Here is a 14,922-nt window from a genome sequence, read left to right on the forward strand (position 1 = left end):
AAATGTAAAATTTTCTTCATTTTTGAGTAATTTAGCAAAATTTATAAATATGATATATTTTAATGCGAATTTTGTTGCAATAAGTTTCTTTTCACTCAAATAATGCTTTAAATTAAAAAAAGAATAAAAAATCAGAAAAAAATTTAAAAAAAAAATTTCACTCGAAAATTTCATAAGGGGTACCCCTTGCCATTTTTTTGAGAAATTTTGCAAAAAAAATTAAATTGATTTATTTTAATACCAATTGGTTGCAATGAGTTTCTTTTCACTCAAATAATGCTTTAAATTGAAAAAAGAGTAAAAATTCAGAAAAAATTTAAAAAGTATAAAAATTTGAAAATTTCATAAGGCTCATTTTTGCACCAACTTTTGCCTATAACTCGGTCGGTATCCAACGGATCGCCAATCTTTAACCTGTGGTCGATAGATGGCACCAATGGCTACATTTTCTTCTTGGACGGCCATGCCCTCAGATGTCTGTATGTCTGTATAGATGTCTCAGATGTTTCTATAAATATGCTAATCTCCTAAGGCTATATAGCCTTAGACTTTTTTTTTAAAGTAATATCTCAAAATTTAAAAATTTGATATATTTTATTGCTGCAACAAGTTTCTTTTCACTCAAATAATGCTTTAAAAGAAGAAAAGAGTAAAAAATAACAAAAAAATGAAAAAAAAGTTCAACTCGAAAATTTCATAAGGCTTACCCCTTGCCATTTTTTTGAGTAATTTAGCAAAATTTAAAAATTTGTTTTATTTTAATGGGAAATTGTTGCAATAAGTTTCTTTTCACTCAAATAATGTTTGAAATTAAAAAAAAGAATAAAAAACAAAAAATAAATTAAAAAATTCAAAAAATTTTAAAATTTAGGCTATAGCTAGTGGGTCAAGAGCGAAAGAGGTATATCAATCGCTCCGGTCATCTTATTGTGCGCGCGCCCGCACAGCTCACGGGAAAAAGAGGTAGCTGTATCGCACAATCGCTCCTGTGTGCAGCGCTCCGTGTAGAGCTTCCTCAAGCGCACCGCACACTTTAGGGAGCGAGAGCGGTGCGTTCCGCTCTTGCAAAAGAGCTACTTGACCCAACACTACCCAGGATCATTCGTAACGCTTGTAAGCATTTAAAGATGAACTCTTCAGTCTCTCTCAAATTTAAATGAGTCTATTCTTTCGCTTTGTTCGTAAAAGAGTCGCTTGAATAATTTTTAAACCAATCCAATGGGGAGTCATCCGAATCATGAATTTACTTTCAAAAGATTGCTAAGTTTCTAACAATTAATGAACGTATGAAGTATGATGAATCTATGACAATTAATGCACCCAGATAATGATTTCTCATCCAATCTCTAAAGAAGTGTAAATCTTGGAAGATTCAAGAATCTTCACAATAGAGATTAAGAGTCCTTCTTTCGAGTTAAAGATTTATTCAGGCTCATCTCATCTTCATCTTTAATCAATTCCAACTACTCACTTGTGGACCTGCTACAAATGTGTGCAAAAGAAGTGTCTTTCAAAAATGCGTACAACAACCATTATTACAAAACTTAAAAATTCAGTACACTTCACAGAACGCCTTCACATCAAACCTTCTCACCTCATACATGATATATCAAACGAATAATGTAGTGTACATTTCTGTTTTTTCGCATGAATGGGCCAAAGACTATTAACTTTCATTTTCGATTAAGACAATGTTTCCCATTGCTTCTGGTGGAATGTTTCCACCGCACTACTGGCAGCAGCACTTTATCATCGCAAAATGTGATGGATATAGCAAATTGTTACCGATACCGGTTACCGTTGATTGATTTGTTCCGATGGTCGTTGACGGTACCAGAAGTCGAAAAAAGACAAGTGCCATGCACACAAGTCAATCGAAACACAGGCAAAAAAAAACACTCAAGGTGGCCAAGTGTACCATTCCCCCGGGGGGAAGATAATTCAATTGTAATCCAATTCAATATGTGCGATGCTGAGATGGGATGCTGTATGTATTCTTTTTTCTCCTTTTTTTGATTCATTGCCAAGATCATTCCCGTATCTTGCAGCAAAATGGAACCATCAAACATTAACTCGCAATGCCAATCCCTGGTAATGTTTGAATGTTTCCTTAACATTTCCAAAGACAAACGATTGCGGTTGCTTGTAAGGTTTTCGAAGAATCATTTGTTAGGTGACCTTTGCCACCAGCAGTATACTATATATAAATTGGTCTGTCCGCGCTCTTGTCATATCAAATTGTTCGTACAGAAGTTTGTTACATGAAAGGTCAGGGGACGTATGTTAATTTTGGCGCTACGGAGAAAAATAGAAGCTGATAAAGTTGACATATGGGAAACGATGACAAGTGCGATGAACGGATAGCATTAATCAAGAACTGTCACGAGACATATGTGAGTGAAACTTTTTTTTATGCTTTATCTTTATTAAACGAAGTATACTTAAGGGAATGAGTTTGTTTTTAATTTTCAATCATGAAAAAAAATGTTTCATTTGTTAAAAGATCTTTATAATAAAGCAATAAAAACCTCGATTAGAATGCTTACTAAACCAAAAAGAACCTAAACAATTCCACCCTAGGAATGAATCTGCTTCAGCGCACAATATCCCATCTCGAAACTTCCAAGTAGAAGTAGATCCTCTCATGCCACCCCGCCCACTATCTCCTTTAGCTTCCATTTCCTGCCACGCACCGGCACGTCCCGTATGTGTCCTTCCTGCTGCTAGCTTGCTTTCAAAGGAAAAAAAACACAATCCTCACCCGAATGTTCTGTGTGCGCTCCTCGGTGTGTATCAATGTGTTCGTTGTTCGTTGTCCTTTATTCGAAACATTCGGGTTCAGACCCTAATGGTGCAGGTGGCGCGACGTGGTGCATCGGTGCTGAAACGGCGCAAATCCCGGAACCGCATGGAGGCGCCCCAGATGAAACCACCGCCGAGTGCTGGCCCCGGATCGGGTCCAACGTCGGCTGGTGCCGCATCGACGACGGCAGGTGCAAATGCTTCCGGTGTGAGTTGTGCTTCCGCGTCCGGTGGTGGTGGCGCGAGTGGGAGCCAGGGGACGGCAATCGCTCAAACGGCCGTCGGTGGCACGCAAGAGGGAGGACCCCTTGGGACACCCAACACACCGGGTGGCGCGACTAGCGGGGGTGGTGCGGCGGGCGATCTGACGAAAAGTGAATCCGATGGTGATGTTGTTTTCTACATGGAAGAACCACGATCAGCAGGTAAGTTTTAGCTTTATGTTGAATACAGTGCGTAGCATAATTTTAATCGTAAAATGAATTAAAGAAAACAAACACAAACAGTAGAAATATTCTGGTTTTCATGTATTATAATATTGAGACCACCTAATAAAACATGTTTTTGGTAGATATAAGATAAAAATTTTAACAATGTTGCTAAATGTAATTTAAAATATATCTATAATTTTACTACCTTTATTTTTCAAGGAACAAATGACCGTATTACTGAGTTAAAGATATTATTTGGTGTTATTAAATGTATATTTTATGTTTAAAATAACTGTTCACACATTCTCTTTTATTGCTGATTCAATTGATTAATATTGTTCCATTTTCACCGTAAATTTTTAATACGATTATTCATTAAAACCAAAAAAAGACCGGTATCTAAATCACATGAAGCTTTTTCATGATGATTTTTTAATCGGATAAACCTATCATCCGATTCCAGCTAGAAATGTATTGATTAAAAAATATTTTTCAATAACATTCCTTACTACAAAAAAACACCATTGTCAACATTTCAAAGCTTTATCATACTTGAAAAGGGTATCATACTTGAAAAAAAAACATCGGATTTCCTATAAATATCTACGATATCAAACCCACACCAAAACAAAAAAAACCCTTCCCATTTCACCGTTTGATCGTGTCGATAAAATGTTTTCACTGTTGTTACCAAAAACCTTACAAAATATGACCCGAATACGCTTCGCATTTTCACGATGATGGGGAGGAAACATATTTTCCCCTTTTGCTCCCATTACTCCTTCTCTCTGCCAACCCTACAATTTAACGGGTCATACCGATGTGGCACATTCTTTCTGTCGTTTTTTTACGGTGAGTTTTGTGTCGGAAGTAATCATCGATAAATTCCTCGATCGGAGCCTAACAGAAAATTAGAACGTTCCGTTCGTGTTCGGCTAGCATATGTAATAAAGGTGTTAACAGCCGTACAATGAATGATGAAGCTTTCCCTTCTTTGTGCTACCAATGAAATACCATTGCCCACTACCATTTCCATTCGAGCGCTTAATTAATTGGTCAATTTCGTTCCAACCAACTTCGTACACTCTGACATTGGGAATCGTTTTCCCAATTGCGAGGTTCCTCACATGGATTGGTTCCTAAATTGTGCTTGTAGAAGCGTATTGTCTGTTTTTCTCCGCTGGTACAATCGTTTTCAAATGGAAAATGAAGTGAAGTGCAGCACAATGAATTATGTCTTTGTTCGTGAAGGAAATTTTGAGGTGAACGAGAGAGATAGGTAGGGTTTTCAAGGTATAGGACATTTTTGATTTAGTTTATCGTTTTTCTTGTAATTATACAATCCGTTTTATTTTACGTCATTTCACGCTTTAGTAATTCATGTTTAAAGTAAAATTATTCAGCAAAAAATATTAACAAACAACTGGGCGCCTCCATTAGTGCATGATCACGTGTTATTAGATAAGCAGAAGTATTATAAAATAAGTATTTTTTACATTTGTTTTATATTTAATTATACACAGTTGCATGCTTAGGCGTTTAGAGCAATTTTTAGATGTTTAGAGTAAAAATATTAATCAAAAAAAAATATTAACAAACAGCTGGGCGTCTCCATTGGTACATGATCACGTGTTATTAGATATGCAGAAGTATTTTAAAATAAGGTTTTTTTTACATTTGTTTTGTATTTAATTGTACACGATTGCATGCTTAGGCGTTTAGAGCAATTTTTAGATGTTTAGAGTAAAAATATTCATAAAAAAAATATTAACAAACAACTAGGCGTCTCCATTGGTACATTATCGCGCGTAATTACATTAACAGAAGCATTACAAAAAGTAAATTGCAATCGAAACAGGAGTGGAAATAAAAAACAAAAGGGAAACAATAAAGAAAACAACTCCTTCAATAAGCTAAAAGAAATACCATGAAGTTCATTCAACTTATCATCCTTCCATAAACAATGCCCGGTAGGAATAGGAATTATAGTACTTATCATCGCAAATACTGCTTAGGGAATTGTATTGTAGGAGCAAAAAAACGCTATCTTTATTCTAATTACTCATACGCACGAACGCTCGAACAAACAGGCATTTATTTGCCTTACCAACAACGGTCCGTAGCTCTGGTTGACACTAGCTTCCGTGAGCATGCAACCAAACAATATGAAAACACCGCTTACAAAAGGAGTAAAAATCAAATAAAAAAATATTAATATAAAAAAACACACACACAATAAAGAACCTTTTTACTATACAAGCAGCATGTAAAACAAGCATCCTTTTAAAGGATAGCGAATTTCATTCGTACCGGTGACACGCAAACATGGTCGAGCGTGATTAGAACTATTAAAAGGGAAGAATTTTCATTGCTTAAACATGCTTCTATCTTTGTTCGCCCTTTAATCAAATTTGTGTACAGCCGTATGCGTGGGTGTGTGTGTGTAAATGGCTCAAACTGAACATACATTTTGCATTTATTTTTTGTTTAACGGTGGCAATCAACCAGGTAGCTAATGACGAAATGGGCAGGTGGTTTGGTTTTACAACTAATTTACTATGTTAATTCAGGATATGATATTTTATTATTAAAACTAACAAGATAGCAAACAAGTGCGAGTGCTTTTTTATGTCATGTCAAAGCATTCATTTTTATCGACTGTCCTTATGAAAGTTCAAAAATAATCAAGAGAATGTTTAGTTAAGATGTGTTACTAAAATTCCAAATAAAGTTATGAAGTCACTAGTTTTGAAGAAATATAAAACATGTCAAAATAGAGTGAAAAAAAATAGTGAATAAGATCGCAAAATGTGTCTTTTAATTAAATCTAATTATGTACAACATCCTTTCTATTATAACGTTAAATTTTTCTTTCCAATCTAAAACAAAACAAATAATTAAAGATATGCTACGCACTGTATATAATGTTTCTGGCTTCTAATTTCCATACTCATTAGCAACTAAAACGATAGAAATAAAATTAATTTGTCTTCTCTTTCCACAGGTACTCCGCTACGGACGCGTCGAAACGATCCGAACCGGGGTGTATTCGTTAGCCAAAACAGTTCCGTCACGGAAGCACCGAGCGATGAAGTGGAAGCCGAACCAGAACCGGATGACGAACCGGAACCGGCCCGTGTCACGCAGTAAGTAGTTGTACCGCGAGGAAACAATCAACTGTTCGAAGAAATGGTTCACTTTCCTGTGAACTCACCCGTGAACGAGAGTGTGCTAATGAGCTGAACTTTTGTTTTGGTTTCTGCTTCGCTTCGACATTTCTTTCCATGCCAACTTTTTGCCAGATTGACGGAAGCGCACCGGAATGCGATACGTGCGATCCGGAAGATCAAATACTTTGTCGCACGGCGTAAGTTTCAGCAGGCGCGCAAACCGTACGACGTGCGGGACGTGATCGAGCAGTACTCGCAGGGCCATCTGAACATGATGGTGCGCATCAAGGAGCTGCAGCGCCGGCTAGACCAAACGCTCGGCAAACCGGGCAGCTATCTGGCCGGTATTGATCGGGTCGGCAACATTAAGCCGATGACGGTCGGCGCTCGGCTGTACCGTGTCGAGCAGCAACTATCTGTGATGGATAAGAAATTGGATCAATTAACGCACGCCATCAACTCGATGACGATGCAGCAGAAGATGATATTACCGCCGATGCAACCGTACCAGGCGCATCCGCTCCACCAGCAAACGCATCCGATGCCACCGTCGGTATCCGCCGGTGTCCATCCGCTACATTCGCCGGCGACGCTCGGTGCGATCGTGCAACATCAGCAGCAGCTACAGCAGCAACAGCAGCAAATTTCTCCGCTCCAGTTGCCTGCTGCCCCGTCACAAGCTTCCTCACCCTCGCTCGCTATGAAAAGCCTCGAGGACGATGTATAATATTTAATCTAAGCTCGCTCTCTCTCTCTGTCTGTCTCACACTCCGAGCTCGGTTTCGGAAGAATGGGAATTGGGGGACGGGATGCGAGTAGTGATCGTGTGAATGTGAGGAGCGGAGAGGAAATGGGAACAGCTGTGTTCAAAACAATACACATAAGAAGCAAGGCAATTAATGGACCACAGCATTGGTACAGTGTGTGAAAACGGGACGGCTACATTAGCCAAAGAGTGCAAAACGAATGAAGAGCTGGATGTAGGATATATTAAGCGAGATCTTACAGAAATGATGCACAATATTGACGGTTTTTCTTTCAAACGATCCTCCCAGTTCTATAAGGCGAAAGTGCACGAAAGGGAACGAAAAGGAAACACTCTGATAAAATAAAACACTTAAAAGACCCACTGAATCCTGCTATATTGCACCTCTTCCAGCAACATACTGCAGCGAAATAATGCGAACATTGTTTTTTTTTTTTTATTTTAATATTTTTAGAACACACACTCATTTTTACACGAGCCTATAAAAGAAAAAAGTGTAACTAAAAAATCACACAACAAAAGCTAAGAGGTATTTATGAAAGTGAAAATTTAAAACATGTAAGACAACAAACATACAAGCGGTAGCAAGTGTTACACTTAAATCAAGCAAAAACAAAAGAACGAAACATCGAAAAGTACACGAGATGCAAAGGAAAAAAAAGGATGTCAAAATGACGCTTGTACTAAGTATGTTTCGTTTTTAGTACAAGCGATCGAACTACTGCTGTTTTTGCGCTTGTCGATCCTACTACACTAGCGTACACATACATAAACTCACACACACACGCGTGCACGCTGTAAAAAAACCCTGTTTCTATCGGGCTAGTGTGTTCCCGCCTACCAAAAAAAAACGTAATCTTAAGAGGACATGAGACTGTGATAGTGAGTTCCGCTGGTTGGAAGGTGTGTAAATTTGTGCGCAACGTCCAACTCGGCAAACGTGTATCGGCGTACTGTATTGTGAGTAGTGGTCGACCCCGAAAATATGTGTCCTAGTTGCTTGAGAGAGAGAAAGAGAGAGAACGAAAGCGAGCGACAGAGAGCGTCACATATTTGTGTGGATTTGTGGTTTTTGTTTTAGCACTTTTATTTAACAGTCTTTTTCTTTTTAGTACTAAATATTGTTCCCTTGATGTTTACGTTGCCTTTTCTTTTAACGTTTGCATGTGTAGAATGTTTGGATTCCTTTTCGATGGTGAACTGGTAACGATATTGCACCGTTAAACGTTCATCTATTATCCTTCGAAATATAAAAACACATCGGCGGTTCGCGAACACACTGAAAACACGTGCGGTATGTGTGAAAATGTCTCCAGAAAGGACGCTATTACAGTAAGGAGTTGTTCATACGCAAAGCACGTGAAAAAATAAAGCAAAACTACACAAGAAGCAAAGCAAAGCAAGCAGCAGAAGCAAAACAAAGAATTGTAAAGCAATAACTAACGCAACTCAAATGCCTCGAAACTATTTTTGAACAATGTGGTAATGTCGGGCAGGTGTTCCTATTTGCACCACACTTTAGTTTTCCGCGTTTTTCACTCTATTTTTTATTTTTTAGTGCTTACTTCGGCAGCTTTCCACGAATGGAGCGAATTGTTATAAGTGCAAATAAGTTACGTTAAAAAAAATGTGTGTGTGTTTTTTGCTTCTGTTTCAATCTAAAAGCTTACTGATTCAATGCGACAGTAACATGGCCTTCGAGGGAAAAGCAAAAAGACAAAACTTCGATCAGGGATGGCCATTAGAATGTGGAATCTGTTTTTGTACCTGTTACAGAAATATGCAAAAAAGTTTTCATATTCTTGCGGTCATCCTTGAGCGTACGCTTCAGCATTCAACATGGTAGAAGTGCAGGATTTTATTGTTTCGTTTTCCCGTAGATTTGCATACATTTGGCTTGCTGTGCCATCTCAAACACAACATCGTTCAAATGGGAAAATGGTAGCTTTTATTATTATTTTCTTTCATTCTTTTTTGACATCCGTTTCGTGCCTTTTAAAATATTCTCCTTCCACGCACGCGCTATCTGAGACATGATTTAATGTCTGGCTTAGCTTACAATCACAAAATCAACCGCGTAACGAATCAACTCATACTTTTAACCCTGAATGCCTACTAAATGGAACACTAAAGCAAAACAAACCCGAAGGACAATGAATATCGAACGTCAAATACGCACAAAACTTCGAGTGCACGTGTCCAAATGCTGGGAGTATGGAAAGCATGTCAACAACAAAGCAAAAATACATCATCAAAACCGAAATAAAATAAAATCACACACAAAAGCATCAATATGTACAGCAAACATTTAGAAAAAAAAATACTAAACTCCATTTTCAAATCGCTAAGTATAAACCGAATCACCACTAGCCGCTTGGAAAACTTTTATTCATTTTTGTAGTACTTTTTATATGCCAAAAACAGGTGTGAATGGAAGACACAATACACAATACTAGCTAAAACCAAAAGCATACACTACCCTTCTTAGTGTACGTGGTGAACGCAGCTGGTTCTAGATTTGAAAACGGTTTTTAAAAAATATGCGCAACAAATTACTAGCGAAATGCGTCTTCATCATGTAAATAACTTTTAGAACAAACTGATCGCATAACGCGTAATGTACGGTTGAAATGTGTTGGTGTCTCGTTTTTAGTTCATTTTAAATGTTTGCATTATTTTCGTCTCATTCTATCGATAACCAAAAAAGGCGGAGCAGGAGGAAGAAAAAAAACGAAACTAATATCGGCTTAATGTAAGTACAAGTAAGAAGTTTATTTAAATCAATTTCAAAGCCGCTCTATAATTAAGATGCTAGCTAAATGATGCAAAACAATTGTATAATACGAAAATGGAAAAAAGAAAACCCAACACTCAACACTCAGTAAATATTCGAAGAAAGAAATAAAAATACTACTGAAAGTGATAACAAATATAAACATAATTTAAAACACGTTTAAGCTATTAGTAAACTTTGCGTATTCTGCACAGGTGAAAAAAGGTAAAACTCACAGATTTAAACATACAACCGTCGAATGCAGCACTTAAGTAAGATTACTTAGAGCAAATGAAGGTGTAGTAATAGTGGTAAAAGAGGTACATTAAACCGTTAAACCGTTCTTACTGTGATTATTGTGACGAAAACGGAAGAGTAAAACGTATCTTAGTACACTCAAACATACACAAACAATACTAAAACACACACAAAAAAGAAAACAAACAAGCGCAACATTTGTACAGGCCATAAAAAAGTGCGTATTCGCAACAAAAAACACAAAAAGCATAATGAATATTAGCAATGCTCTCTCCATCTCTCTCGATCGAATTAAAGAAGAACTGGAAAGAAGAAAACTAATGTAGTCAAGTGCATGAAAGTGTATGAAGTGTATGAAAGAGAACAAAAACCAAATACAGTGAAACATCGTTTATCCGTGGTACACCCGACCTTTGCCGGATGAGCGGAAAATACGGATAATACGGATTTATCTACTATTTTGCGGATAAATATTAGTATATTTTCGGAAGGAAAAGGTGGAAATTTATAATTAAATAGTATGTTTTTTTTAAATTATTTTTTTAAATTGCATTTCAGCATATTGTATTGCAGTCTTTTGCTTTTTTCCGTCATTAGTTTTTTTCAGTTAATATGGACAAATCGCTTTTCAAGTTGTCATTTTCTTTGCAGCAAGAATAATCCGACATCCGGTTTAAAAGAACGCCCGGAGTAAACGGTGTTCCACTGTATTAGTTTCTCTCTGCCAATAGCGATAAAAGGAAAGTTAAAGTAAACGCTAAACTCTAAACAAGTCACAGACGATAGTGTACATACCCTTTTTAAAACAATAATTCTCCCGCAATTTGCGACCGCAGCACGAAGTGAAACATTATAGTAAAGAAAATTATATTTCGTTGTTTTTCTCCCCTACAAACAAAAAAAAAAGACCAATTCGAACAAACGCCTCCTGTAAATATAAAATTAAAAAAAAAAACAACTCTGATTGTATGATAGTAGACGAATTATGAAAAAAAAAACCACACTCACAGACACACATGTTGAAGAAAACTTTTAGATAAACACTCTTGCATAAATGCTGATAATGACGCTGAAGGGTCCAAACCTGTTTGCCTCTACGAAAAAACCATTAAAAGAATACTAATTTAAAACAAAATGAAACAAAACAACAACAAGAAAAAAGTTACAAAAAATCCATTATGTCTAAGGGGATGGAAGAGAGGAAACCATAAACGGAGGAAGTGACTTTTAAGCGAGAAAAATCTTTAAATACAAGGTGAACGATAAACCATTAAACAAGATTGCGTTACAAGAAAACAATCGTGAATATATGGCGGGGGCAGGACAACCCAAAAAAAAAATGGCTAAAACAAATTTAACATTTTTGTCTCACTTATGTTTGATTTTATTTTTAATTTTAATTCTTTTGTTAGTTTGCCTGTCCTAAATTCCTGCATCGCATATATCGAAGATGATTTAATGATCATTCTTGTAGAAACAGTAATTATAAACTATCCCCGAATAAGTGCAAAAGTGTAATAATTAAAAGCAGATGTTTATTAACAAATATGCAGCCCTTTTCCCAACTCGAACAGTCCAAACCTAACCCGGACCCAAACTCTAACCCATGGCTTTAAGCACAAGGACCATTCTCTACCAATAGGAATATCAATAGGCCATCAGGAACTGAGCCCAACATATTTTACTTCCTAACTAACGTATCTTCTCTATCTCAACCAAAAAATAAAAATAAAAACAAAACTTGCCAGCCTCACTTTGTAAAGTGTAAAAAAAATCTTACAACAACATTCTACAGTACCACACACACGAAATAACAGCATAGAATCAACATATCTTTAGTACAGCGCGAACGGATAAACACTTCTTCCCGCAACATTGGTGATACGTGATTTAAAAACAAAGGGAAGAAACGATCTGATAAGAATAAAACAAGCAAACAAACACTCTCTTAGTAGAATTAACATTTTAACAACAAATACCCATGGTTTCTCTTAACCTATCGAGCTGCGAATGAACCAAAAACCGTGTACTAATCCAAAAACCTCTACAAAGATGCAACTTAGTAGTAAATACTTTTTAAACTTACCGTAAACAATGAACCACAGAACCGATCCCGTTCCGGCGAAATAAATCAACTCGTTTTGTTTCAATAGTACAAGGTGTAGTGCAAGTGGTAAAGTTTCAACCATTTCTAGACTATGTTCGAGTTGAATTAGAATATGTCGAGATAAATCTGACATTTCCACCACTTTCTGGAAGGTTTGCAAGTAGAAATCGATTCTTTTCAAAGTTTCCTCAACTACGAATGTTCCAGAAATAGAGAAGAATTTGGGCAAAGCCCAACACATTCCAGTTCAACTTGAATAGTATCCTGACGAAGCTGCTGCGTTACCACTTGTTCCCTAAAACCCTTTACATTTCTATACAAAGCAAATAAATTATCAAGGTATTTCGAGTTCAGGTGATAAAGTTGGAGCCGTTTCTAGATTGTTTTCAAGCTAAAGTTTGGAAATTGTTTCTGTTCCCATCAAAAATTTGAGAAAGGTAGAAAGATTCTACATCTACCTTTACATGTTCCACTTCAACATGGAAAGAATCCAGAAATGGCTGCAACTAAGCAACTGGTACTCTAAAACCTTATACTTCTCTATACAAATCGAATGCGTTAATTATAGAAGAAAAAAATACACATTTCATCTCCAACTAACGAGAAAATGAGTCCAACTCCTATAAAAATCTTATATCGGATCAGTTATAAAACAAAAACTATAAACTGTGTAAATTAAAAACAAAAACATTTTTAAATATTGTTAAACATTGGAATATTTAACGAACTTGTTAAGAAGACAAACTAACCGTAGTAGCAAGGTGAAATAATATAAAGGAGAGCAAAACTTAAGCTTTCTTTCTCAAAAGTTTAAACAAAAACAAAAGAGACACAGCAATCGTTACTGATTTGATAGTGTGAAGTAGACTAACTTAAGCTAGTAGCGAAACGAACAGGATTTGTGGGGAAAGTATGGAGCACAATTAACTAACTAAACAAAGACACACAGAGACAGATAGAGACACACATGCACATATCTTCAAATACACACCCATACACACACAGCACGTACAGCATACAAATACAAAACATACGCTACACTTTCAACTACAACCAACAAAAAAAAACACTTATACCGTAGGGGCCTATCTATCGAAAGCGGAAAATGATCCATGGGGAAATCTTTACTGGGAAAGCTTTAGCAAACGTAAACAAAAAAAAAAGAACAATGCGTTGACGAATTCATTCAACATTCAAGTGATATAAGCGCGGTACACCACGATCGAGCACGCAATCGTGGATCGAATGTTGAATCTCTTGTTTTTTCTTTTCATTTTTACACATTCATAAAAAAAGTTATTTTTAAACTTAGCTAAAATTGTTTGTTTTGTTTTAATAATTAAATGTTTTGCGATTGTTTTTTCTTTTCACTGTCTGGTTCCTACTAGGCTAATTCGATTGGGAGAGTTTAATATAACGAACATGTTGAAGCGCGTCTGTTAAAAAAAGAAATTTAATAAAGTATCGAATCAGATCATTTTAAATTTAAAACGAAGGAAGAATACACAAGCAGTCAACTAGTACTTAGCAGTAGTTTAGAAACATACGAAAGAGACACACAAAAGAGAATGCAACAAAATGAACAAAATGAAGGTGCATAAACCTTTTCTTTTTTGCTCTTCTTCTCATTCTCTCAAGCGTACAATCATCACTCGTTTAAGCTATGTTGATAGCTATTATTGATAGCAACAAATAAAAAAAAACTTTAGATGTAAGAACGGTAAAGATAAAAGAGTTTGTTACAAACAATTAATCGCTCTACTCCCAATTTTTTGTTTCCATCACATGGAATACACAAAAACTAAAATAAAAAAAAACACACACACACACACACAAACATTTAAAAGACAATGAGGGCAGCATCCATCCGGGCGAATCCTGGATACAGATTTCTAAACAAGCCTTTGTTCTATGCGCTTTGCTCGATTAAAAGATAAGAAAGTAATAAAGTAGCCTGACTTAGATTACCGAAAGTAAAACCAATTCTAATGCCACGCGTAGGACATTAGTGAACTTAAGTAGTATAACGGCAAACACACTAAAAGTCTATTTATTGCATTCGACATGTTTGTTTGTTTTCGTTTTCTATCTCCGATAAAGTAGTGATGCAGTAGTATCGTATTGCCGAATGTACATATACACTTTCTAATCATTAGGGAGCGATTTTTTCTTGCGCGAAGTACAAGAAGACAAGAGTTTTTACCCCTTTATGCTACCGCGGTCAGTCTCGGCGAATGAAATGTGAACGACTTACACGGGTTTCTATTGCTAAAAACACAAAAGAATCACACTAAAAACAGACAAATCTCATCTACATAAAAAAACACACACAGACACACCGAAGGGAGTAAGAGAAACGGGCGAAGAAAAGGAACAAAAGCGATAGTATTAAATTTTGCGCCTAATCGCTTACGAGCAAAGCAAAATGAAGTGAATGCAGAAAACAAAACAAAACAAAAAAAGAATCATACAAACAAACACGAAAGTAATATGTAATGTGGGCTACAAGTTTTTAACTATATCCTCCTTAAATAAAACGAAATCAATAAAATCTCCAAACCACGTAACGGCGTAAACACTGAATAGATGAATGAAAGCGTTTGCTTTTCGTGTCA

At 36.3% G+C, this 14,922-nt stretch overlaps 1 protein-coding gene across 2 annotated transcripts in view; it reads left to right on the top strand.

The window, feature by feature from the left end:
• Positions 1–14,890, top strand: part of LOC125766878 (potassium voltage-gated channel subfamily KQT member 4-like) — a 90,036-nt gene extending 75,146 nt beyond the window's left edge. For both annotated transcript variants that reach the window (XM_049432951.1, XM_049432950.1), the window contains 3 exons: positions 2,843–3,227; positions 6,238–6,379; positions 6,536–14,890. In XM_049432951.1, the coding sequence (XP_049288908.1) occupies positions 2,843–3,227; positions 6,238–6,379; positions 6,536–7,130 (1,122 nt within the window). In that variant the 3' untranslated portion in view covers positions 7,131–14,890. The remainder of the gene's footprint in view (positions 1–2,842; positions 3,228–6,237; positions 6,380–6,535) is intronic.
• Positions 14,891–14,922: the final 32 nt, after the last annotated feature.

The sequence above is a fragment of the Anopheles funestus genome, chromosome 3RL (genome assembly GCF_943734845.2).
Source record: "Anopheles funestus chromosome 3RL, idAnoFuneDA-416_04, whole genome shotgun sequence".
Classification (NCBI taxonomy): Eukaryota; Metazoa; Arthropoda; class Insecta; order Diptera; family Culicidae; genus Anopheles; species Anopheles funestus.